Below are 24,014 nucleotides of genomic sequence, written 5' to 3'. Positions count from 1 at the left end.
TTCGTTTATGTCATATGGATTCAAATCGCTCATAATACATCTCTAGGACCTTTTCTCCTCATTCTTTCCTAAAATCTCTCTTCTCCCTCCCCTCCACCCACCATGTCTCTCACCCTCAAACTCTCCTCCCTTGTTATCCGCACCTTGTCAAAGCCGATCGCCGTACGCTTATTCCACCCTTGCAGTGATGTGCTGCTGACAGGAACTGACTGACACTCCAAAGAACCAAATTAAGGCCCAGGCTCGCGAACATGAACGCTTCCGGCGCATCTGCGTCTCTATGGCGCAAGGTCTCCACCGTATCGACATGCGTCTCCGGCTAGGCAACATTCGCGACAACGCCGCATCGCAAAAACGAGCAGCTGCTGAAAGAGAGCTCCGAAAGCACAAGCCCACGTCCCCGACGGTAAAGACGGAAGTAGAGGCGAAAGCAGAAGAGGAAGCCATTGCGAAAGCCAAAGCGGCGGCGGAGGAGGCAGCGAAGCCGGCACCGAAACCTCACATTCGACCATTGTCCGAGTCCAAGGCCATCGAGTCCGGGGCCACATTTATCAGCGAAACATTTCTGTTTATTGTTGCAGGAGGGCTGATTGTCTTTGAATCGTGGAGGTCTCGGAGAAAGGAAACAACCCGCAGGGAGGACGTTGAGACTCGATTGGCCGAGCTGGAGCAGTCTGAGAAGGCCGCCCGGCTAGCACTGTTGGCCTTGGAAAAGGAGCTGCTCCAGCAGAAGGCCAAGCACGGAGAACTCTCAAAGTCCTCCTCGAGGATCCTACCACGCGAGGTGTGGGACGTGAACCAAGAGGATGAAGTAAAGCCAGCCGAGGAGCCGGGCTTGCTGTCGTGGATTACATCGTATTTGCCTTGGGGAGAGAGTCCGGAACAACGGGCAGAGTCTGTGATCAAGGAGAGCAAGAGTGCAGCGAAGCTACCAGTTGATGCACCAACATCACCGGCATCGAAACCAGCCGAATCGGAATCGAAAGCGCCAGAGCCGAAAAAGGCTTGAGCGATGCCAGTATTAGACTTATGCACCTGTATATAATGTTATAGATCAGTTGGGGCACTATGTGGTGGACTATTTTTGTTAATGATGTTGCGATACCCTTATACATGACGGAAGGCAAACATGCGGAGGTTGATCTCGGAGCGACAAGCGGAGGCTTATAAATATAATTCACTCCTCTCTTCATTGAGCGTATCTTCCACATCCACATAGCTTCGAACATATACTACACAGGATGGAGCCCGACAAGTTTGTTTCTCTCCGCGGCACCTACTGCTGTTCACTACGAGAGCAATCAATATGGAGAATGCTTGAGCCAATCTTGAGAATGTCTCCGGGCCTAAAAGGTTGGTAGACTTCGATTGATGATGGAACTTTTCCCCTCTGATACCGATGCAGTGGGTGAGGTGAAAGAGGGGAGTGACTTCAACTTTCGCCTGGGCAATGATACAGCGACACTGAGTATCCTCCTGTTGGCACCCTCGTCCATTGAACCGTCTGTTGCAGAAGAGACTACATCCAGGCTACGCCAATTCTCTTCCCTCCCAAGTCGCATCGACAAGAAAGCTGTGGTCTATCTGCTGTCTGAGACAGCATTCCATAGTGCAAGTGGGAGGTACCATCTTGATGGATTGGTCGCATTGCAAGCACTGTGCGAGTATTCTCTACATTCATCCTCTATTTGGGAAGAAGTAATTGTGACTGATATTGGGGAGCTGTACAGGATGATTGAATCCCTCCCAAGCATGCTGCCTATCATTCCTATTGCGGACGCGGATTGCTTCCTATCCTCTATGCAAGAATATATCACCAACCTTGAGGGTATCGATATTCCACGACAACAATGCTCTACGAATACATTGGGTTTTGCAAGATCCAGGTTCTTCCCTGCTACACCATGTGATGAAAAGGGGAGTCAAAGATTCAGCAGTTTCGCTGGTTAGTTGTAGGACTCATGGGGCTACTGTATAAGTGGGATCAGCAACTGCGGGAGTATTATCGCGTATAATTACACTCCTTTATTCTATTGTAAGGGGTCTGGATGTCAACCCAATGCTGATTTCCTCTCAAATAGTGCATTCGATGATGTCACGTGTGTTTAATTACCCAATTATGTAGTTCCAAGTCAGGATACTACTAGTAGTTCATTGTTCATGTACTAGGATGGCATATCAGGCTGGAAGGTGAAGTTAGGTACACACGACCCAAAATATATTTCGGGAGTGGATCGTATTCGTTTATCAGGACTATCCCCCTATCCAGGGGTTCTACATTAAAAGAAAACCAACTTCCGCCAGCACTAGCCCCTATTTCATGCAATTGATGAAATGTGGCAGATGTTATGGTAGAAAATCCGGGATCAGCTTGGTGGTGAAGGAGGGAACTAGTTCCTAGTTTCTAGTAGTAAAAGCCGGACAAGCATTGGGCTGCAGGGGAGGGGGGGGTGACGTAGTGAGAGAGGGAGAGGAAGAGTCGAGGAAGAGTCGAGGAAGAAGTAAAAGTAACCGTTGGCAAACAATGGCAGCCTCAGGCATTAACACCCATCAGTCCCTTGGATCGTCGGTGCCTCGGACGGGCGTGTGCGGCCAGCCCTTCTTTTCTTTCTTCCCTTAACAACTAACGAACTGGAACCTTTTAGCGCCAGGGACCCGGGACTTCCAGGGGGCGACTGGCGCTCGGGGAATTTTTACTTTTGCCCCGGAGGCAACAATATACGGAGTATACCAGTGAAGTAGTAGTTAGTAGATTCCCTACCGATAAGTACTTACTAACTAACTAGTAGTAATACTATAACTCTGGTACTACCAATCCTAGTTGATTAGAGGGTATGGTCGGGTACTAACAGTAATAGTGATTGCGCGTATTCGAGGCAGCGCAACCCAAGTGTGGCGCAGGCTCCATCGGCCGGCCCGCCGAATCACCGGCTCTCTCTTCTTCCAGTCTGTGTCTGTCGTTACTTAGAATAGCGAAAGAGGGACCCCGGCCATTCTCTCCTCCTCCTCCACAAGGCACCCTTCCGTCATTCTTCCTCCTCTCCCTCCCTCTCTCTCTCTCTCTCCCCTCGTCCTCTTCGCATTCCTATACCCCTCTTCTATTACCTTACACACCCTATTCTTTCCTGCGGGCTCCTCCTCACACCATCCACTAGCTTCTTGGAATGAACCATACGCCCGCTGCGTTCATTTCCTATCCGCTGTGAATTTATCCGCTCCGTTCCTGTCCAGATTGATAGGCCAGATATCGTGACGCTTGGGCGCAACTTCCGGGGAGGTCGGTAGCCACAATCATGGTGAGTCGCAGCCCATTTCACTGCCAGTTCGATGCCAGAGGTTTATCCTTTTGGATTAATTTGTCTTTTTGCTAACCCCATGTCTCATTGTTAGGGTCATTCACGACGTCCGGCTGGCGGGGAGAAGAAGAGTCGCGGCTTCGGTCGCTCCAAGGCCGCCGCCGATGTGGGCGACGGGCGACAGGCGGGCAAGCCTCAGGTCAAGAAGGCTGTCTTCGAAAGCACAAAGAAGAAGGAGATTGGTGTCTCAGATCTTACCCTCCTCAGCAAAATCTCCAATGAGGCCATCAATGAGAATCTCAAACTCCGCTTCGAACATGACGAGATCTACGTAAGCTGCCGCTGCCACCACTACCACCACCACTACTACCACACACCCCCGGCGAGGCTTTTTAGGCGAGGACAATCACTAACGGACGACTTCCTATAGACATACATTGGACATGTGTTGGTGTCTGTTAACCCGTTCCGCGACTGTAAGTGGCTTCCCCTGAGCGCCATCGGTGCCCATGGTCGGATGGCTGACCACGCCCCCTATTCTAGTGGGCATCTATACCGATCGTGTCCTCGAGTCCTACCGGGGGAAGAACCGACTCGAAGTCCCGCCCCACGTTTTCGCGGTCGCAGAGTCCGCCTACTACAACATGAAGTCATACAAGGATAATCAGTGCGTGATCATTTCAGGAGAGTCGGGTGCGGGTAAGACGGAGGCGGCCAAGCGGATCATGCAGTACATCGCCAGTGTATCCGGGGGAAGCGACTCGTCCATCCAACAGACCAAGGACATGGTTTTGGCCACCAACCCGTTGCTGGAATCGTTTGGTAACGCAAAGACCCTGCGCAACAACAACTCCTCCCGTTTCGGAAAATACCTGGAACTGGAGTTCAACACCAATGGCGAGCCGGTAGGTGCCAACATCACAAACTACCTGCTGGAGAAGTCAAGAGTGGTGGGGCAGATCACGAACGAGCGAAACTTCCACATTTTCTACCAATTCACCAAAGCTGCACCGCAGAAGTACAGAGGTAGGCGCATTAATTTTGGTTTCCGTGACCGAGCTAACAGCTCGTGTAGATATGTTCGGCATACAGCAGCCTCAATCCTACCTCTACACCAGCCGATCGAAGTGCTACGATGTCCCCGGAGTCGATGATGCCGCCGAATTTAGAGACACCATCAATGCCATGGGTGTCATTGGAATGACTGAAGCTGAACAGGACGAGGTGTTCCGCATGCTGGCCGCCATTCTGTGGATCGGAAATATCCAGTTTGCCGAAGACGACTCCGGGAACGCTGCCATCACTGACCAGTCAGTGGTCGACTTTGTCGCATACTTGCTGGAGGTCGATGCCGCGCAGGTGAATAAGGCGCTGACCATCCGGTTGATGGAGACGGCCCGCGGAGGCCGCAGGGGATCGGTCTATGAGGTTCCGTTGAACACGGTGCAGGCGCTGGCTGTTCGTGATGCGTTGTCCAAGGCGATCTACTTCAATCTCTTTGACTGGATTGTTGGGCGGGTCAACTCCTCGTTGACCGCCAGAGGGTCGGTGGCGAACTCCATCGGTATCTTGGATATCTACGGGTTTGAGATTTTTGAGAAGAACTCGTTTGAGCAACTGTGTATTAACTACGTCAATGAGAAGCTGCAGCAGATCTTCATCCAGTTGACCTTGAAGGCGGAGCAGGATGAGTATGCGCGGGAACAGATCCAGTGGACCCCGATCAAATACTTTGATAACAAGGTGGTCTGCTCGTTGATTGAGGACAAGCGTCCACCGGGTGTCTTCGCAGCGCTGAACGATGCCTGCGCGACAGCGCATGCCGATTCCGGCGCGGCGGACAACACATTTGTCGGCCGTCTGAACTTCCTGGGCCAGAACCCCAACTTTGAGAGCCGCCAGGGCCAGTTTATCGTCAAACATTACGCCGGTGACGTCAGCTATGCAGTCGAGGGCATGACCGACAAGAACAAGGACCAGCTGCTGAAGGATCTGTTGAACCTCGCTGGTTCCAGCAGCAACCAATTCGTCCACACCCTCTTCCCCAACCAGGTGAACCAGGATGATAAGAGACGTCCGCCCACCGCCAGCGACAAGATCAAGGCGTCTGCCAACGACCTTGTAGCGACGTTGATGAAGGCACAGCCGTCTTACATTCGAACCATCAAGCCCAACGATAACAAAGCGCCCCGGGAGTATAACCAAGGCAACGTGCTGCACCAGATCAAGTACCTGGGTCTGCAGGAGAACGTACGTATTCGTCGCGCTGGTTTCGCCTACCGTCAAACGTTTGATAAGTTTGTGGAACGCTTCTACCTGCTGTCGCCCAAGACATCCTACGCCGGTGACTACACGTGGACGGGTGATGAGGAGTCTGGTGCCCGCCAAATCCTCAAAGACACCAGTATCCCCGCAGAAGAGTACCAGATGGGTATCACCAAGGTCTTTGTCAAGACCCCGGAGACGCTATTCGCCTTGGAGACGATGCGCGACCGGTACTGGCATAACATGGCCATTCGCATTCAGCGTGCTTGGCGCAACTACCTGCGCTACCGCATTGAATGCGCCATCCGCATCCAGCGGTTCTGGCGTCGCATGACAGGCGGTCTGGAGTTCATCAAACTGCGTGACCAAGGACACCAGGTCCTCCAGGGCAAGAAGGAGCGGCGCAGGATGAGTTTGCTCGGGTCGCGGCGCTTCCTCGGAGATTATGTGGGCGTTGGCAATAAGGGTGGACCGGGCGAGATGATCCGGAACGGTGCAGGTATTAACGGTGAGTAGCATGGTTTGTGTGTTTGTGTGTGTGTAGGATCTGGCTGACAAGTGCTAGGATCGGAAAATATTCTCTTTTCTTGCCGTGGCGAAGTATTGATTTCTAAGTTTGGCCGGTCCAGCAAGCCGGCGCCGCGCATCTTTGTTTTGGTAAGTCGACGCTCCTTGCTGCAACTGGACGCAGCTGACAACGCAGACCAACCGACACGTCTACATCGTGGCACAAACGCTGGTCAACAACCAGCTTCAGATTGCGTCAGAGAGGACGATACCTATCGGAGCGATCAAGTCCGTTAGCACATCGAACCTGAAGGATGACTGGTTCTCGCTCGTGGTGGGCGGACAGGAGCCGGACCCGCTGATGAACTGTGTCTTCAAGACGGAGTTCTTCACACACCTCACCAACGCACTTCGGGGACAGCTGAACCTAAAGATTGCCGACCAGTAAGTTTGTTTCTTTCTCATAGAGGGCGCCACTAATCATTCCTAGCATCGAGTACAACAAGAAGCCGGGCAAGCTGGCCACCGTCAAGGTGGTCAAGGACCCGCGGCCTCGAACGTCGACAGCTACAAGAGCAGCACCATCCATACGAGTGCCGGTGAACCCCCTAGCTCTGTCTCCAAACCCACGCCACGCCCGAAGCAGGTTGCTGCGCGACCCGTGACGAAGGGCAAGTTGCTCCGGCCTGGTGGTCCTGGCGGCGGGCCCTCGAAGTTGGCATCCAGACCTGTACCGGCGCGCCAGCCTTTGCCTCAGTCCACGCCGCAGCCGGCTGCCGTGCAACCACCCCCCGCCCCCAGGCCAGGTGTGTCGCCCGCAGCGCAGCCCAGACCGGTCCCTCAACCTGTTGCCGCGGTTGCCGCAGCGCAGCACACACGAAATGCATCCACCAGCTCCGCAAGGGCGCCACCCCCACCTCCCCCATTGACGCCGCCAGCCCAGAAGAAGCCAATGGCGAAGGTGTTGTACGACTTTAACAGTGACCAGACCAACGAACTGTCGATCCGAGCGGGCGAACTTGTGCAGATTGTGTCCAAGGAAGGAAATGGTAAGTCACACAGCCCATTGTTTACGACGAATGTCAGCTAATGTCAGCAGGATGGTGGTTGTGTATGAACACAGCGACATCGGTTCAGGGCTGGACGCCCGAGGCCTACCTTGAGGAGCAAGTAGCAGCGTCACCTAAGCCTGCACCGCCCCCGCCGCCACCGGTTGCACCCCGCGCCAGCCCCGTGCCGGCGACTAATGGTGCCGCCGCCGCTGTGGCCGCCAAAGCTAAGGCCAAGCCGGCACCGCCGGCCCCGCCAGTGAAGCGGCCCAACATGGCTGGGCGGAAGGTGGCGCCCGCACCCCCAGCAGCACCGCGCGATAGTGCCGTGAGCATGAACTCGCACGACTCGTCTGGCGGCAGCGGACGGGGGACGCCCAACAGCGCGTCGAACGCGAGTCTGGCGGGAGGATTGGCGGAGGCACTTAAGGCGCGACAGCACGCGATGCAGGGACATCATGATGAAGACGATGAGTGGTAGACTACATACTACACTGTCGAGAATGAGCTAGAAGCATACCCGGTAGATAAAATAGACATGTATAGCACTGCTGCAGCTGAACCAGTAGATATATATCTTCTTCATCAAATGCAACAAACGGCCTCACGAATCACCAAACCCGTCCTCATAAACCCAACAACCTAAAAATATATTTACTTACAAGAACTTGCTCGCCAAACTCATCAACGCCCCCGGACCACCCGTACCACTCGACCCACTGCCCTGACTCTTCATATACATCTTAAACGCCATCTCCGCAGCCGAGTTAACAGCCGACTGCTTATCACCAGACTGCCCAAAACACACACACCAGTTAGCCTATACCCTATACACCCTTCCCCCCCCAACCAACATCAAACCATAACAAAGGGGATAAAATAAACTTACAACACTGCCAGATCCAGCCTTCTCCTCCCAAAGCTTACTCGCCTGCGCCATCGCCATGCCAATAAACTCATTCTTATCCCCACCGCTGCTACCACCACCACCAGAGGTAAACATCTTCAGCGCCTGCATCGCAGCGCCGGCACCCAAGCTGCTGCTATCATGTTGCTGCTGCTGCTCACCACCGCCGTTGTTGTAAAGCCGCTGGTGCGACTGCACGAGATGCTCCTCGTCGATGTCCGGTTGCTCGGCGTACTGGCTCTTGCGGTCGGAGAGGAAGCCGAGGGCGGAGGAGAAGAGAGAACTGTCGGAGGAGGATTCGTGAGATTGTGCGTGGTGTTGGGCGGAGGAGAATTCGGGGTCGTAGCTGCTGCCTCCGCCGTAGCCTCCTCCGGAGGAGGAGTGGGAGCCGGAGGTGGCTTGTTCGAGGGCGGAGGAGATGAGGTTGGAGAAGGACATATTTCTTTGATTTGATTACTTTGTTTTTCTTTGTTTGAGGGGATGGAAGTATGTGTTGGGGAGATAAAATGATAAGGTGATGATGATGATGGTAGGAGAGGGGATGATGGAGGGGTTAAGGGGATAAGGAGTATTTATGAGGGGCTGTGGCGGTGTAGACGAGATGTAGAAGGGGTGGAAATGGGGAATGATCGGCAGTGGGGCAGGGCGCTCAGCCACGATCGGGCGATTTAGTTTTACTTCGTACGGAGTTACTTGTATTATTGTAGTAGTTAAGTGATGGTGGTGGATAATGGTGAGAGAAATGCTTCTGAATCATGGCTAAAACTGCAATAACGTGGTATCTCTAAATCACGGCTCCGCCCAATTATGCAATATAATGCACTACTCATACACCCATCGCTACAATAGCATCGCTTCATGCTCCTCGTCCTCCAAAGTCCACATCCATCGCTGCTGTCGCTCGCGCTCAGTCAACATGCATCGCTCGTCGTCGTCCAGCTCCGTCTCGCGCAGCCACTCGTTCGGCCGATCCCGCAGCCCATATCGTTGTCCCCACTGCCGTCGCTCATATTCCAGGAACCCGCCAAAGTGCTCGTCCGTGTTGGCCACCCAGATTGTGCTGCCATCCGGCGCGTAGTCGGCACCGCCGATCTCCCCAAAGAAGTCGTGCACTTGGCGACGTTGGTATGTCTGCGCGTTGACCACGGCGATGCGGTCCGCCGGCTCACACAGGAGCAGGGTGCGCGGCCCGCCGCCCACGGGCGACCAGCGCAGTGACCGGTATCCGGCCACATCGGACTCGATCTTCTGCAGCATCCGCCACATGCGCACATCCCAGATGATCGCTGTCATATCTTGATTGCTCGTGGCGATGTGGTGCATGTCCGGCGCCCAGGCGCACGCAAACCCGAAATCGCGGTGTCCGCGCAAGGGGTGCACCGGGCGCCCGGTATCCGCTTCGACGACCCACGCGTCCGCCGAGTCGCCAATCAGCACGCGCAGGCGCCCGTCTGGCGAGGTCGTCGTGCAGTTGATGGCCCGCGAGAGCTCGTGGTCCGCCACAAACGTGTTGGTCTCGCAATCCAGCACCCGCAAGTGACGGTCATTCGACGCGAAGATCCCCTGTGGAGACCGATTCGTCCGGCTCGGAATGATGTCGACATGGTTGGTGATGCCATTCGCGTCCTTGGTCACATAGCCTTGTACGCCCGGGCCTGTCGTGCCCGCCGCTCGCACGGCATATTCGCCCGAAAACCCGCCCGCGATGGTCGTGTCGTGCGCCGACTTCATCGTCGAGATCTTGACGGGGCCCTGCAGCCCCGACTCGACCGTCGGCCGTGACAGGTCGAGCAGGCAGACGAGATCGTCGTATGCGGGCACCCACGAGTAGACCTTGGACTCGTGTGCAAAGTGGACGGTATTGTATGCCGCCACCGACATCAGGTTCCGGAGCTGAAAGTGCTCGATGGTGGCTTTGTGTTCCGTGTACATGGCCTTGCCGCGAAAGTACGACTCTTCCTGCGGCAACCTCGCGCCAGGCCGTTGCCGGGAATCTGCCAGGTTGTGGTACGGTGTATACGACTCGTCCCGCAGCTTGCGCACATAAGCCCGTTTGATCCGCAAGGCATCCCACCAGGGGATCTGTTGCAGATCGTAGAAATCTCGCGCATACCCCGGCGGTCGATAGATTTTCGGTGGGGGAATCCACCCGATCAGATGCGCAATGGCGCTGCGGGGGAGGTGTGCCGACGACATCGACAGACTGGGAATCGCGGACGCGGCGGACGACTGGTACAGCCACTGGGCAATAAACTGGTCCACGTTCAGATTCCTTTCGCGGGCTAGTACTAGGTTAGCATGCCGCAAGAACCGTAGAAACCGATGGAGACTCACTAGTTCCAACCACTGAAGCAGCAAAATGCGTCTCGCCCGTCGGGTCGGCATTGCTTGAATCGTCCCCCTCGGAAAAAACATTGCTGTAGTCGTCGCGCATGGAACCGGGCCCCAGATCAGATAATCCAGGAGCAGAGGGTGAAGGTGGGTCGTGATAGAAGTCTTCCAGCTCCTCCTCCGACAAATACGCCGTGCCATGGCGGGTCCCCATGTCACTGGCGACATCGTCGTCGTATTCATCGCCATCATCCGAGTAGAACTTTTGCGTGTCATCCGGGTCGTCCTCTGCGATGGACTGCGACGTGGACCGGTTCTCCATCACCGACGGCTCATAGTCCATGATCAGATCGGTCACCTCCCCATCTTCGGTGTCGCTGGAGATGGTGGACGCGACGTGGTGTGCGGACACCGGGGTATCCAGCGACTGGTTGAGGAGGGCTGCCATACCGACGTGTCCACCGATGTAGGGCTCCAGCGGGACGCCACCCATCTCCGACAGCGCGTCCGTCATTTCCGAGTCCGAGACGTACCATTCCACCGGGGGCGACGACGGGTTGGGCGCATGGTCGGGCACAGTCTGATGCACCAGTAAATCGTCGCGCGCCCTCACCGCATTCACCACCTCGGAGGAAATAGTGTAGGGCCGATCGGCAGACTCGAAGACGTGCGCATACTGGGGGACAGCCAGGAAGGCGGAGGCGGCCAATTCGCTCGTGTTCCGATCGTCTGTATCACCGTGGATGCCCGCCGCGGAAGCGTCCGAGCTGACGGCGGGCACGGGGTCTTCGACGGACGGCATCTGCAACCGGGTCGACGAGGAGGCGTTAGGCGAGGGCAGACTGTCTGGGGTCCAGGGATGTGAGGATCTGGGGACGGTACATGCTGACGGGCTGCGAGCGCGGGTACTCGGGGGTCCCGGCAGGACCGAGGTGCTGGAGGAGGACTCGGAGGCAGAGGAGGACGAAGACGAAGGAAAATCCGAGGCAGTCGGGCCAGGCATTCCGGTCAGGGCGCAGAATTGGCAACGGGGCTGGCCACCGATCGATTGGGGGGCGAGCGGTGGGGAGAAATAAGCAGGGAGTGGAATTTAAGTAGTAAGGAATTCAGACGAAGGAGGGATCAACTGGTGATTGGCACTGGGGTGGGTTGTACAGGGATGAGGGCCGGTCGGGACCACGTTGTTGGCCCTCCGATCGCAATCAATCAATCAATCAATCGATCCCCGTCGGATCTGGACTTCTGCAGCCGATAAGTCAAGTTCACCCCGCAGGGCGTCTTGCCCACCTCCCCCACACCGATAGGGATAAGCGTAGGGTTTGACTCCCAGAGTGGGACAGCCACTGCGCTAACTGAGGAGAAAATGGCAGAGAGTCAGTGTGTGTTGTGCGTTGTGTGACCAACCCACCATGAAAAGGTCAGTGGTGGTGGTGGTGGCTTAGCAGTGTGGGAGGAGAAGGAAGGTAGGAAAGTAAGGAAGCCAGTGGGAGGCGGACAGAAGGAATGGAAGAATCCCGAGGTGGAGGGGCGGTGTCGCACCAAAGTAACACCACCAATAAACACACCACCACTAGATACTGGCCGGTGAACAGGTTATACGATGGAGGTGAAGGCCGAAAGGTAGTAAGTAGGTAGAAGGGAAAAAGCAAAATACCCGACAGGACTGAAGATGGGAGTGGGAAGCCAAGAGGCCGTCAATCATACCCCAGTTAGGTAGACTGCAGGAAAGAGGCAGCAGATGCCGCAGAAGAGGCGGGGAAAGAGGCAAAAAGTAAGAGAGAGGAATGGGAATGAAAAGAAGGAGACGGTCGAAGAAGAAGTAGAAGCGAGACAGAGAGGGAGGAGGAAAAAGCAACTTGGGAACTGTAAGAGATGGAAGAGAGAGAGAGAGAGAGAGAGAGAGAGAGAGAACGTGGGATCCCGATCGGGGCTGTCACATGGAGGGGGAGTTGCCGATCACGAGGCAGACCAAGAAAGAGATGATTGTAAAACTAGTAGAACTTTATGTATGGGGGTTGCTGCAGTTTGTGAGTTGGGAAGTTAATGCTGCTTCTATTCTAACCTTGTTTTGAGTTTAAAGACTAAGTATGAGTAGTAGTAGTAGTAGTAGTAGTAGTAGTAGTAGTAGTAGTAGTAGTAGTAGTAGTAGTAGTAGTAGTAGTACTACTACTAGTTAGATAGTAGTAGATAGTACTTGGTACAAGTGACATGGTCTGATTCTAACGGGATGTATATGTCCGCAGTCAGGGCATGCTACCCAGTAGGTACTAAGGTACTAAGTACCAAGTAGTTCAAATCCCGATTGGATTGGTTTCTTTTTCTCTGGTGTCTGATCTATTGTATTAAGGCTTGGTAGTGCTACTCCACGTTCACGCAGCTTGATTTTATCTGTCAGATTCCCCATTTTGGGGCTCCCACACCAGCAGTAGAGATTGAACATCTTATTACACTATTGCTGTATGGGTACATTTCACTTCTTTCTGATCAAGAAGATCCCCCATAAAATAATACGAAGAAAAGAGCACTGAAACAATACAATCTACTGCGGTAAAGTATAATAGGACCAACGGCCTGAGGCCTCCTAAGAATAGAAGCATACTGTCGGTCTGACTATTATTCCGACTCCGCTGGCTGGTCACAACAACATGGAATTTAGTTAGATTCATTGACACCACTCTGTAACTGCCCAGTCGCTGGTGAAACCAACCCTGACTATCATCATTTTCAGTCAGGCATACTACTTGGTTCAGACGAATCCCTATTCAAAGAGTTAGTCCCATCCCGAAGCTTAGAGGACACAGCTCCATTTCTGGAAGCGGAAGACCAAGGAACGTTTCTATCCTTTGCTCGAGAGATGCTCGGCTGGCTGCTGGAGGGGAGAAAGACAGCTCCCGAGTTGATAGATCTTCCATTACTCAGGCTTGGTAATTGATCTACCGCCCCGTTATATTTGGGCATAGATGATGTATTAAGGGGTCTTCGTTGTCGAACAAAATTAGCTGGCCAGCTTTGTACACGACGAGTGCTTCTCATTAGAGTGTCCACTGCATTTCCACATACAATAGCGTCACTTTAGTACTACTTACCTGAATACGATAGTTAGTACTTAGTACTGTCAAAGTGTAACTAACAACCAATGCCGCTTTATAATTGGCCCCGCAGGCCGAACGTGGGCGGGGTATGTGCCTGAGACACCAACTGATATGATAATGTAGTACTAACTAACTACTTATCTCGGCGCATTGATAACGCACCATCCCCCCTCACTCCTGTTCAGTAGTAAGTATGTATACCCCAGCAACTCCACATCCTTCTTTCATTAATACCACATTGGAATTTTCGATTCACTCAAACTCCGAGCTATCCCATCATGAAATCCCAGGAATTCCTACTGATTCTCATGCCCTGTGCTTTCCCAGACACATGGATCGATAGCCTGAAAAGCGCGGTGCCCCACATGCGCATCGAGAAACGCGAAATCGACCGATTTGCTACGGAGCTGCCCACTGACATCTCCCCCGAGACATGGAAAGAGGTTACAGCACTCTTTACCTGGAAGCTTCTTCCGCCCAAAGAACTGGCTCCAAATCTACAATATGTCCAACTCTTGAGTGCCGGGTGCAATCATGTTATGGGTACACAGCTGTTTGATGAGACAGACGTTGCATTCTGTACAGCGAATGGAGTTCATCCGTGAGTTTCGATCAGGCATTTTCTGGAAGAAGGAGATAACTGACGGATCAGACCTCAAATCACAGAATGGGTGTTCATGACCTTCCTTGCCTTTCAGCACCATCGCACGTCAACCCCACCCATCGATAGGAACATAACATTAACGATGAGTTAGTCCCGGCATACCTTGACAACCAGAAAGCCGGTAAATGGATCGACCCGACATCGGATGAGGACACTGAGGATGCAGTTGGCCTCAGAGTGTGAGTGTGACTTTGAGTCTTTCAAGTATTCAGCAACTGACACACATATTAGTGGAATCATGGGCTATGGCAGTATCGGCCGGCAATGCGCCCGAGTCGCCAAAGCCTTTGGCATGGACGTCCATGCCTTTACACTGCACCCCCGAGCCACGCCGGAATCACGAAAAGCAGATTCATATAGCGAGCCAGGCCTTGGGGACGAAGACGGTTCATTTCCGTCAAAGTGGTTTTGGGGCAAAGATCAACTCAATGACTTCCTGGGTTCAGATCTCGACTTGCTGGTGATTACTGTGCCGCTGACTGGGGAGACACGAGGCCTGATCGGGCGGGAGCAATTCGCCCAGCTCAGCAAGAAGAAGGCTTATGTTAGCAACATTGCCCGGGGAGCAGTGATCAAAACGGATGATCTTATGGAAGCCCTGGATGCGGGTCAGATCCGAGGCGCAGCACTGGATGTTACAGATCCGGAGCCATTGCCAGCTGGCCATAAGCTGTGGGGGTATAAAAATGTCATCATTACTCCGCATTGCAGTGGGAATTCAACCCACTATAATGATCGTGCTATTAAGATATTGCAGAGCAATTTGGAAAGACGGGCTCGTGGACAACATCTGATCAACCAAGTTGATAAAGAGTTGGGATACTGATGTAGATGGATGAGAATCTGACGATAACATGACTACTCGCACATAGAATGATACAGAGCTAGATGCATTAGTATAGTATGATCAAAGAGCGTATGAAACTGAACAAGTCGCAGCACATCCTTCAGGCTCCCTCTATACCCCGCTTATGCCTCAGGCATTACTATTCAAGGCGGTGAGGGTCTGCCCACTATATGGAGAAAGTGGCAGGCGGAAGCCAGCGCGGCGTTGATCGCCGTTCGTTCCAGGCAGCGATCACAACTGACTAATACATACATTTCGAATGGGGGAGTGTCTGTCTGTTGCATTGGCTATAGCATCTTGATTGTTCTCTTGCCAACTTATATCCTGAAGTCATCCACAATCAAAGCCACGTCCAGATAAGTATTCAATTTGTCTGCGAACTCAAGCTCCATGCGCCGACAGCCGCCACGTGCTTCAGTAATGCCGGGTCCATACGAGTTCCCCACTGCAATCAATTATTTTCCCTGTCAGTGGAATCAATCCCATTCATCAACCGTCCCACCCTGTCTGCTTAGTTCTCCACCCGCATCTTCACCCGCTTAACCTTCTGTACCCCTCTAATCCGGCTGAAGAAACTGGCATCGGTGAGGAACAGAACAGATGGAAGCCCGTATTGGATCGGACAACGGCACTGGGCCTTCCGCTCCAACGTACGGAGTCCCACACCTCATCGACGAGAAGCAGGAGGACAAATATCCATTGCTGCTTGTCTACCTGGCCAAGCAAACCCCAGCCGAACAAGCTTATCTTGCTTCTCGCCTACAAGAGTTCTTCAGAAAGGAGAATATAACACTGACAAGATGGCAACCATCCTCCGGGCTGCTACGTCGAGTCGCCCTCCATGGCTCCTGCCCAGACAGCCAGGCGAACATCCACGCAATGGCCGTCTTAGCATATCGGGCTGGGTGGACAAGATTCATTGTAGCAGATGGCCTCACCCAGCGTCAGGTGCATGGGAATCTTCGTATGTGGGAGGATCCACTGTTGTCACTGGTCATGGTCGTTGTCAAGCCAGAGCCAGTTGTCTTAGCCCCAACGGGCGATTTTTGCGTCTTCGCTAAGCGGACTACTGTAGACGGGTTCAGCAAAGACTTTCTTGAAAAGCTTTCCAACTTGCAACCACCGAAGAGGTCGCTCATGCATAACATTGAACGCGATCGATATGATGATCCTGGCCTCACTCTCTATGACCCTGACCGGCCCCCATTTACCGCCGACAGAGCGACCTCTCTCAGTCACGAAGAACGGTTCAGTATCACCGCGGCCTTCTTGACAAAGCACACACCATTGCCACCGGAGCTGGCGGAGCAAGTCCTAGACTGGCTTTCTATAGCCAACGAGAGTCCTATGTGGTTGCCGCCGTGGATATACCACAAGGAAAAGCACCTGAACATCTTTCTCCTGTTCCCAGCCACGCAACCCGAGCTTCATCATATCCAGACCCTCTTTCAGAACGTCATTGAGGACTACCGGAAAATCGAGCGCGCCGGTGTTCGGTCATATACCATCACTTTCATCCCTTGGGAATTTCACAGAACCAGGTCTCGCCGTGACCTCGCAAACCTCTGGGAGGCGTATCGGCTTAGAACAGGGGACAACTCAGCCCCATTCAACATCTACTTCCTTCAACAGATGCCCGTCGCTCAAAATGTTAACGACCTTGAACTAGGGATTGTCAAGTACGAACGAGGTGATTTGCCAAACGTGGCACGAATAACCCTGAAGAACATAATCCTTGATAGGGGGCCCTGGATTGAAATGATGAGAAGACGAGGATTATCTGCAGAACAGTACATGTACAGTCACAAGGTCGACCCGGAGCTACTGCGTCCATTTGACCAACCATTCTACCCCAATCCACCGCGATGGCTCCCTGCCAAGAAAGGACAATACACTATACCAGTGTTTTATCTCACGAAAGACCTTTCCCGAACCGAAAAATACGAGATAGAAAAAGAAATCCGCACGTTAGGCCAAGTGGAAGAGAGTCACTGGGGATCTAAAGTCGCATGTTACGTTCCCTGGGACGGTGAAGCGGATGGCACGCTCGACGACGTCTGGAAGATCTTCTGGGAAGTCTTCACCTATCACGGAGAACGCGACAGCCATTTTCCTATCTTCTTCATCGATTCCCAATCGGCCCGGGACGATACCGTCCTTGTTGTGCATCCGGACCATTTGTGGTTTGACCAGTCCAACCATAGAGCGCTGGCAATGCTGCAGAATGTGATGTATCCTAGTGTGCGTGGGCTTCAGTACGGTCGAGTGAGAGGTCGCGAGGCTCATACTATGCATTCTAATGTCAGCATCGGCAACATGTTCTTCGAGGAGTATACGCGACCCCAGCGCTTTCCGAGACCGGATTGGCCTTGTCATGGGTTTACGGCAGCGCAGGTGTGATGATTACTGTTTCGTCCTTTTATTTGTTGTGCGGTGACCTCTTTGATGTTCTTTGGAATCGTTGCGCCGTACCCCCGATCTTCGGTCTTGAAGATAGTGCTGATAGACTTGTTATTTGGCAATTCCGTTCGCACGTTACTGCAATTCGTGGTATATCTTTGTCCATCCGTAGCACGACCGTCCGAACTATCAACTCCAACACGAACCATCTATCAGCGCCAAGAATTCATTATCTGACAAGTCCAGGAAGCGAATAATCAGGGTAGAACAGTGCAGCCGTCATGAACAATACCATTGTCATCCCCGGTCATCAAAGACTTCTCCCTGCATATCTGTCAGCTCCGGCCGCCACGCGTTAGTTTATAGTTATACTCGAACTTTCAGGTCCCAGATCTCCACCGTCTCAAACTAGCTGGATGGGTCTCGTACCAGGAACCTAAAAAGCGTGCAATAGCCAACATTCAGTCACAGGGGTCCTATGTATATAACCAGACTTCCACCCTACCTACCTCCTCTCCACTCTTCATGATACGTTCTCAGATAACACACCTCTTTGCTGCTTTACAAGAATCACAGGCTGTAATAAAACTGAGGCTCCCATTATTCCAGCCATCTCATACAAATATAACTGAGGTTTACATAGAAAACGACACCCGAAACCCGGACAGAATCCCAGTGGCGAGCGATCTCGGGTGTCGGAACTCGAGTGGATAGACCCACTTTACATACCGGGACTCGATCGAGTTCCGACATTCTGCCACTATGATCTGCCGCGTGAACTCGCAACTGTTTCTCAAAAGGGGATAGGATGTGATAATTCTTATTGGTTGTTCGATGATATTTAAGGTGATTGTACCGTCGTACAGGGGCCGGATCCTCGGAGACATATGGTTTATCGATTGGTTTCTAGAAAGGAACGGAAGACGAAAGGAGGGGATTATTGATCAGGGGGAAATTCTTATGTAATTTATTTCAGTTCCATGCTCAAAGACAGATAGACAGGTGTTTTATCTCTATAAATTGAGTGTGCGACGGACAAGATTTTATTTGATATTCATAATCACAGTTCAGTCTATCATCTGGTTGAGAACCGACCATGGAATCCGCAATCTCAGAGAATCTGACCCTCAGATGTGGGCTGCAAATGAAGAACCGTTTGGTGAAGGCTGCAATGGCAGAACATATGTCTGACGGTGATAACCTGCCTACAGAGCTCCATAATCGTGCTTATGCCGAGTGGGGACGTGGTGGATGGGGTATGCTTCTGACAGGTGAGTGAGTGCCATGCAAAGTCTCCGTTCGCAGTGAATAACGCGCTGAACGTTTTTAATAAGGAAACGTCCAAGTGGATAGGATGTACCTTGGAGATGCGCATGACCTTGCACCAAACCCAGCTATCGAACCAGAGCTGATCCGCAGATGGAGCGAGTGGTCCGCTGCTTGTACGAAACATGGCACGCCAACAGTCATGCAAATCAGTCACCCGGGAAGGCAATCGCCCATGGGTGCGGGCTCGCGGTGTCTCACTGCGAAGAATGTAGCGCCCAGTCCCATACCGCTGAACATTGGTTCGAGAATCGTGGATAGGGTCGCGAGCTCGGTGATTTTCGGTACACCGAGGGAGATGACCCAGAAGGATATCGATCATGTGGTCGAGCAGTTCGTTTATACTAGTCGGTTGGCATCACAGACGGGGTTCCAGGGGGTGGAGTTGCATGCAGCACATGGATACCTTTTGTCTCAGTTTCTGTCGCCTACGGCGAACCTAAGGACGGATAGCTATGGCGGTTCGCCGGCTGGCCGTGTGAAGATTATTGTCGATATCATCCGTGCGATTCGCAAAATGGTTCCTGCGGATTTCTGCGTGGGGATAAAGTTGAACTCGGTCGATCATCAATCCGAAAGTGCATTGAAGGCCTGTGTTGAGCAGCTCAAGCTGATCGTTGAGGCGGGTGTGGACTTTGTTGAAATCAGTGGTGGGTCGTACGAGGATCCCTCGGTAGGATGAACTGTCCCCTTGGCATGTGGTTGGTTGCACAACTGATAATTGCCTAGATGATGAGTTCCTCCACGTCATCTCAACAGCCCGAAAAGTCCGCTCGGACGGTGGCTCGGGAGGCATTCTTCCTGGAATTCGCCAGCGCTATCCGAGCGCAATTCCCAGGGACTCCATTGATGGTGACGGGCGGCTTCCGTACCCGGGCTGGTATGGAGAAGGCACTGACAGATGGGGACTGCGACATGATTGGAATTGGGCGTCCAGCAGTCCTCAAACCGACTTTGCCGAATGACATTCTATTGAACCCAGATGTCCCGAAAGAGAGCGCACGGCTTGTCACGCAACAGATAAAACAGCCTTGGATCCTCAAGATGTTGAGCAACAGATCGGTTGGGGCTGGCCTTGAGAGTGTAAGTGAGATGTATGTGATTGGGGTGCCACTCGCTGACTTTACTTCCTTTCTCAGAGTTGGTATAGTAGCCAGATAGAGAAACTCGGTCGTGGTATTGTCCACACGATTGCGTGAGAATATTGCGGCCTTTATGCCAGGAGGGCCGAATCGTCTAATGCTATATGTTGCCGTATTTCTTTTGTGTATCTCTACATGGTCATGAATTCCCAGTTCAGCGAGAGATGCCACTTTATATAAATCTGCCTCGTTGCATGACCATGCTAGAGCGAGGAACGGAAAGTCCTTTCAGTCCAATCAGGCATGGTATGTTACATTAATGATACTCATCGACGAAAAGAAAACGACGTAAGAAAACGACCATCGTAGTAGAGGTGATAATTTCGGTTAAAGCCCATACCCCTGGATTGAGCCAGCAGGCATGATATCCCACTCGGGATTCCACGAGAAGAGTTCGATACTGTCATCCACCAAGCCATTTAGCAATGGATCGCTGTCGCTCAGACCAGACAGGACATCTCCGCAGTTGGCTCGGGTCCATGACAATGGCCCGTCCGTGAACAGTAAATCATGTATCTCTGCCGTGATAATACTCTCATCACCCATGGCCAACAACAAGCGTGTCAGGATTTGTGAGAGCGGTCCTGACATTATCAGCGAGCGGCCTTAACCGATCAGCACATACGGCTGCCTCGCCCAAGCGCTCACTGATGTTGGTGAGAAGCTGAAGACATTGAGGGAGCGAGGTATGTAACATCTTATGAGCTCCACCTCCTAGCGGCTCATAATTTCGTGCTGATCAGCACGCCTCGAGCGAGATGACTGCAGTTCGAAAAGTATGTGCACCCCATGCCAAGGATAGAATAGCCTCCGACGCCGCTCCTGAGCGAGGTAATCTTGGATCAAATCTGATGATGCATCTAGCACAGCCTTCCAGTTGTCTGGACCCCTCAATCTTAGACGGGGCGTAGGCCGGTGGATGCGCGCCATGAGATGGTGAAACTGCACATGTTTGAATTCAAGCATATCATATTGTATGTAAGACTGTGCCTTCTCGTACCACCTTTCAGTCTTTGGGTGATGTTCTCAATCCAGTCTTCTATCGTGCTACTGCCGAACTTGGCTAAGTCTTCTTCCAGGTGAAGCACTCTATGAACCTCTGTTTCTAATGCACGATACCGACATATATGGTAAGCCACAGACATCTTGCTCGGCGTACTGGTGGAGTGACCCAGATTGAGGTTTGCCTTTTCTGTTGTGGGGAGCTGGCATTTTATGAGTCAGACGGAAACAACTGTCGGAATTGCTAGGAACAGCAGCTGTTAAACAAGGAGCATCTGTAGTTTTGATATAATATAAAACCTTTCCACCATGATTTACTTATTTGCGGCTTTACAATGAGGGCCATCCATTGAACGCTTGGAGCTGCCACCACTCCCAAGTAGTAACTATTGTATAATACGACAGGGAACGTTTAGAAAATCCCCTTCGGCATACCATCTATTTTCCACACTCGGGCGTCTTTCATCACAAAGTCGACCCTCCTCAAAGCCCCTGGATCCTCCACTGGATTTCCACGCAAAGCAATGATATCCGCCTGCGCTCCCTCCTCAAACCATCCAAACCGTCTCCCGCACAAATCACCTCCGCAAGCCTCCCACCCACCAATCGTACAAGCCTCCAGAACATCACCCACCGGGATACCCGCCTGAATCATGAGCTCCAACTCTCGAACATTCTCACCATGAGGATACGTCCCTGTATCCCCACCACAAGCCAACCTTACACCCATATCATGCGCCCGTTTGACCCCACTCAGGATCTGATCAAACCGCTTCGCGTGCAACCTCTCCGCTATAGCCAGCGTAGGCACCAGAATTACGTCCTTCTTTACCATCTCCTCGAACATCTGGTCAGTAGTGGAATACGCATGCTCAATGGTGGATACACCCGCCTCGATCGCAGCCATCGCACCCTCAAGTGTCGCACAGTGCGCAGAAACCGGACACCTGGCCAACTTCGCCTCGGCCACGATTGTTTGCATCTCCTCTTTCGAGAACACCATATAATCCGGATTCGGTTCTTTCGGAGGATGCAAGACCCCGGCAATATACGGGTGTTGTTGCGCAGGAGGATACCGCATGATTCTCCTTCTGTAGTCGGCGAAGAACTTGATGAAGTCTGCACCGGCAGCTATGCGGCGACGAACAGCTTGCCGACATGCCTCGACACCATCGACAGCGTCGGCACTGGAGGGCAGACAGTGACCCCCGGCGCTGTTTTCCGTCCGGCATTCAAATGATCCGGTGCTGGCGAGGACTTTGGTGGCTACGAATAGGCGGGGGCCAGGAGTGAGGCCTCGCGCGATGGCGTCGCGGATGTTGGCGTCGAAGTCTTGCATCCCTTCGGAGCCGAGGTCTCTGAATGGGGTGAGTTGATTTGTCCTCTTCATCCTTAGTGGGACGGAGGTTACATGCATACCTATAGGTTGTGTACCCGGCTAGCAATGCCGTGCGACAGTGGTTAACTGCTCGGACCATGCGCTCGCCTATGCTTTCATCGCGCTTCTGCTGAAGCGCTCCTGCCTCACTGCCTTGGTCAATACCACTTGCGATTGAGTATTTATGCTTCGGATGAACCTACTCATATGAATGAAGGAAGATATGCGTGTGTGCGTCTACCAGTCCAGGCAACACATACTTCCCCCGGAGGTCTATATCGTCAGGTTGTATGAGTTCCGATAATGGGGTGGTCGAGTCGCGTTCAAAGACACGCACAATTAGTCCACTGACAGGATCAACTGTGACTGAGACATTGGGGCGGAATAACTTGAGCTTCGGGTCGAACAATGACGACGTGTGAATCGTGAAGTGAGACATAGCGTAGTCCACCCTCCCAAGTATCCAGCTCGATAACGGGAAACTTCATCGTCATAAGAAGCTTCTGAGTGCAAGTTGCTGAATGAGGGGTAATGGAAATAAGGGGCATAGACTGTCGCAGCAGCGCGCAGGCAGTATGAAGGCAGTCATTAAACGCCGAGCTGACGTGGTTACTCATGCATCCCTGCAGCGGTGCTTGTTTATCGGCTTTCATCCGGAGTCTGGATGACCCCGCTCGAGAGATAGGGTTCCTCGATGATAAGATAGTCTGAAGTGGGGGTCGTCCCCTGTCACAGCCCAAGTATCGGCTTAGCCCGTCTATTTCCTCGCGTTTGCGGCGGTTCACCGAAAGGGCTTCATCTGTTGGAGCTCCAATGCATATGAGGGATTTATCTGTGATCATTTAATGAAATTATTTGGTAACATGCATTGACAGAACAAGAAAACTCGTCCTATATCCTATACCAATATGGCAACCACAGACAAACACGTCGTTTTCGACGTCGTAGGTAAATCCAATCTCCCCCACCCCAAAAAAATCCCTTCATTCCTCACTGATTTTAAGATTCATCCCAGGAACATGCGTCTCCTACGACGTCTTCTTCTCAGCAATCGACTCCCGTCTCGGCCCCAAGCTTCGAACTTATAACATCCACCCCCGTCTATTCGGCTACGCGTGGATGGAAGCCGGCGAAAAGGAATACACCTATCTAAGCCTCTCAACCCACTACGTCAAGTTCTTCGATGTATTCCGTTCCATCTTCTACAGGACCCTATGGCAAGCTGGGATCCTGAACCCACGGGAATTCGCCACCGATGAAGACCGTGAATATCTACTTGCATCGTATCGCGAATTCAAGTCCGTGCGGGGCTGTCTGAGTGTTTTGACAGCTAAGGAATGCCGGGTTCACGGTTTGGGCTCTGACATCGGGCGATACATCCCGGGTGGCTGGGTATCTTGCTGAAGGTGGAGTGATGTTCCCAGAGGAGAACTTTGTATCGTGTGATACCATTGGAGTGGGTAAGCCGGCACCAGAATCGTATCGATATTTGTTGGAGAAGTTTGAGGGGGAGGGTCGGTGGCTTGGTTTGCGGCGGCGCATATGTGGGATGCGGCTGCGGCGAAGCGGTGCGGGTGAGTGGTCTTTGTAGTATTTATATTTGGGCGATCGTGTTCTAACTTGGATTGTGCAGGTTCAAGGGGGCTTGGGTGTCTTTATGGGAGAAGGAGAAGTGTTCGGATATCTTTGGCAAGATGGACGTTGAGGAGGATAGTTTGCCTATGCTGGCGGAGGGGATTATTACAGCTACTGCTGCGATGGAGACCAAGTAAAGAAATTTTTCATCCTAACCTTATATATAAGTGATG

The 24,014-nt window shown here is 52.5% G+C and overlaps 8 protein-coding genes across 8 annotated transcripts; 5 read left to right on the top strand and 3 right to left on the bottom strand.

Moving 5' to 3' along the window:
• Window positions 1–102: 102 nt before the first annotated feature.
• BO83DRAFT_396927 (class I myosin myoA) lies at window positions 103–7,598 on the top strand (the record flags this gene model as incomplete). Its single annotated transcript, XM_025533168.1, has 10 exons — window positions 103–162; window positions 224–985; window positions 3,391–3,627; window positions 3,727–3,772; window positions 3,840–4,322; window positions 4,372–6,069; window positions 6,127–6,218; window positions 6,265–6,512; window positions 6,636–7,117; window positions 7,168–7,598. 10 exons carry the CDS (start codon window positions 103–105, stop codon window positions 7,596–7,598), a joined length of 4,539 nt encoding a protein of 1,512 aa, XP_025390729.1.
• Window positions 7,599–7,790: 192 nt separating this feature from the next.
• On the bottom strand, window positions 7,791–8,512 carry BO83DRAFT_376463 (uncharacterized protein). Its single transcript, XM_025530725.1, has one exon. It carries the CDS (start codon window positions 8,460–8,462, stop codon window positions 7,938–7,940), a length of 525 nt encoding a protein of 174 aa, XP_025390728.1. The 5' UTR covers window positions 8,463–8,512; the 3' UTR covers window positions 7,791–7,937.
• A 247-nt stretch (window positions 8,513–8,759) lies between these two features.
• On the bottom strand, window positions 8,760–11,725 carry BO83DRAFT_217062 (WD40 repeat domain-containing protein). The gene is made up of 2 exons (XM_025526775.1): window positions 10,359–11,725; window positions 8,760–10,306 (listed from the first exon to the last, which is right to left on the bottom strand). Exons 1-2 carry the CDS (start codon window positions 11,356–11,358, stop codon window positions 8,865–8,867), a joined length of 2,442 nt encoding a protein of 813 aa, XP_025390727.1. The 5' UTR covers window positions 11,359–11,725; the 3' UTR covers window positions 8,760–8,864.
• Window positions 11,726–13,621: 1,896 nt separating this feature from the next.
• Window positions 13,622–14,978, top strand: BO83DRAFT_376461 (D-isomer specific 2-hydroxyacid dehydrogenase family protein). Its single transcript, XM_025530724.1, has 5 exons — window positions 13,622–13,638; window positions 13,775–14,048; window positions 14,100–14,152; window positions 14,203–14,290; window positions 14,343–14,978. The coding sequence occupies exons 2-5, from the start codon at window positions 13,813–13,815 to the stop codon at window positions 14,935–14,937; spliced, it is 972 nt and encodes a 323-aa protein (XP_025390726.1). The 5' UTR covers window positions 13,622–13,638; window positions 13,775–13,812; the 3' UTR covers window positions 14,938–14,978.
• A 276-nt stretch (window positions 14,979–15,254) lies between these two features.
• BO83DRAFT_217019 (uncharacterized protein) lies at window positions 15,255–17,676 on the top strand. Its single transcript, XM_025526774.1, has one exon. The coding sequence runs from the start codon at window positions 15,559–15,561 to the stop codon at window positions 17,356–17,358; it is 1,800 nt and encodes a 599-aa protein (XP_025390725.1). The 5' UTR covers window positions 15,255–15,558; the 3' UTR covers window positions 17,359–17,676.
• Window positions 17,677–18,399: 723 nt separating this feature from the next.
• BO83DRAFT_376458 (NADH:flavin oxidoreductase/NADH oxidase family protein) lies at window positions 18,400–20,088 on the top strand. Its single transcript, XM_025530723.1, has 4 exons — window positions 18,400–18,629; window positions 18,693–19,357; window positions 19,414–19,767; window positions 19,824–20,088. Exons 1-4 carry the CDS (start codon window positions 18,455–18,457, stop codon window positions 19,881–19,883), a joined length of 1,254 nt encoding a protein of 417 aa, XP_025390724.1. The 5' UTR covers window positions 18,400–18,454; the 3' UTR covers window positions 19,884–20,088.
• A 1,152-nt stretch (window positions 20,089–21,240) lies between these two features.
• On the bottom strand, window positions 21,241–22,935 carry BO83DRAFT_461159 (amidohydrolase family protein; the record flags this gene model as incomplete). Its single annotated transcript, XM_025537241.1, has 3 exons — window positions 22,410–22,935; window positions 22,248–22,355; window positions 21,241–22,186 (listed from the first exon to the last, which is right to left on the bottom strand). Exons 1-3 carry the CDS (start codon window positions 22,643–22,645, stop codon window positions 21,241–21,243), a joined length of 1,290 nt encoding a protein of 429 aa, XP_025390723.1. The 5' UTR covers window positions 22,646–22,935.
• A 179-nt stretch (window positions 22,936–23,114) lies between these two features.
• BO83DRAFT_386612 (uncharacterized protein) lies at window positions 23,115–23,978 on the top strand (the record flags this gene model as incomplete). Its single annotated transcript, XM_025532676.1, has 5 exons — window positions 23,115–23,154; window positions 23,222–23,508; window positions 23,537–23,666; window positions 23,714–23,780; window positions 23,840–23,978. The coding sequence occupies 5 exons, from the start codon at window positions 23,115–23,117 to the stop codon at window positions 23,976–23,978; spliced, it is 663 nt and encodes a 220-aa protein (XP_025390722.1).
• Window positions 23,979–24,014: the final 36 nt, after the last annotated feature.

This window comes from Aspergillus eucalypticola (assembly GCF_003184535.1).
Source record: "Aspergillus eucalypticola CBS 122712 chromosome Unknown BO83scaffold_6, whole genome shotgun sequence".
Taxonomy (NCBI): Eukaryota; Fungi; Ascomycota; class Eurotiomycetes; order Eurotiales; family Aspergillaceae; genus Aspergillus; species Aspergillus eucalypticola.
The sequence above is the reverse complement of the archived record's forward strand: the minus strand, read 5'-3'. Positions and strand labels throughout refer to the sequence as shown.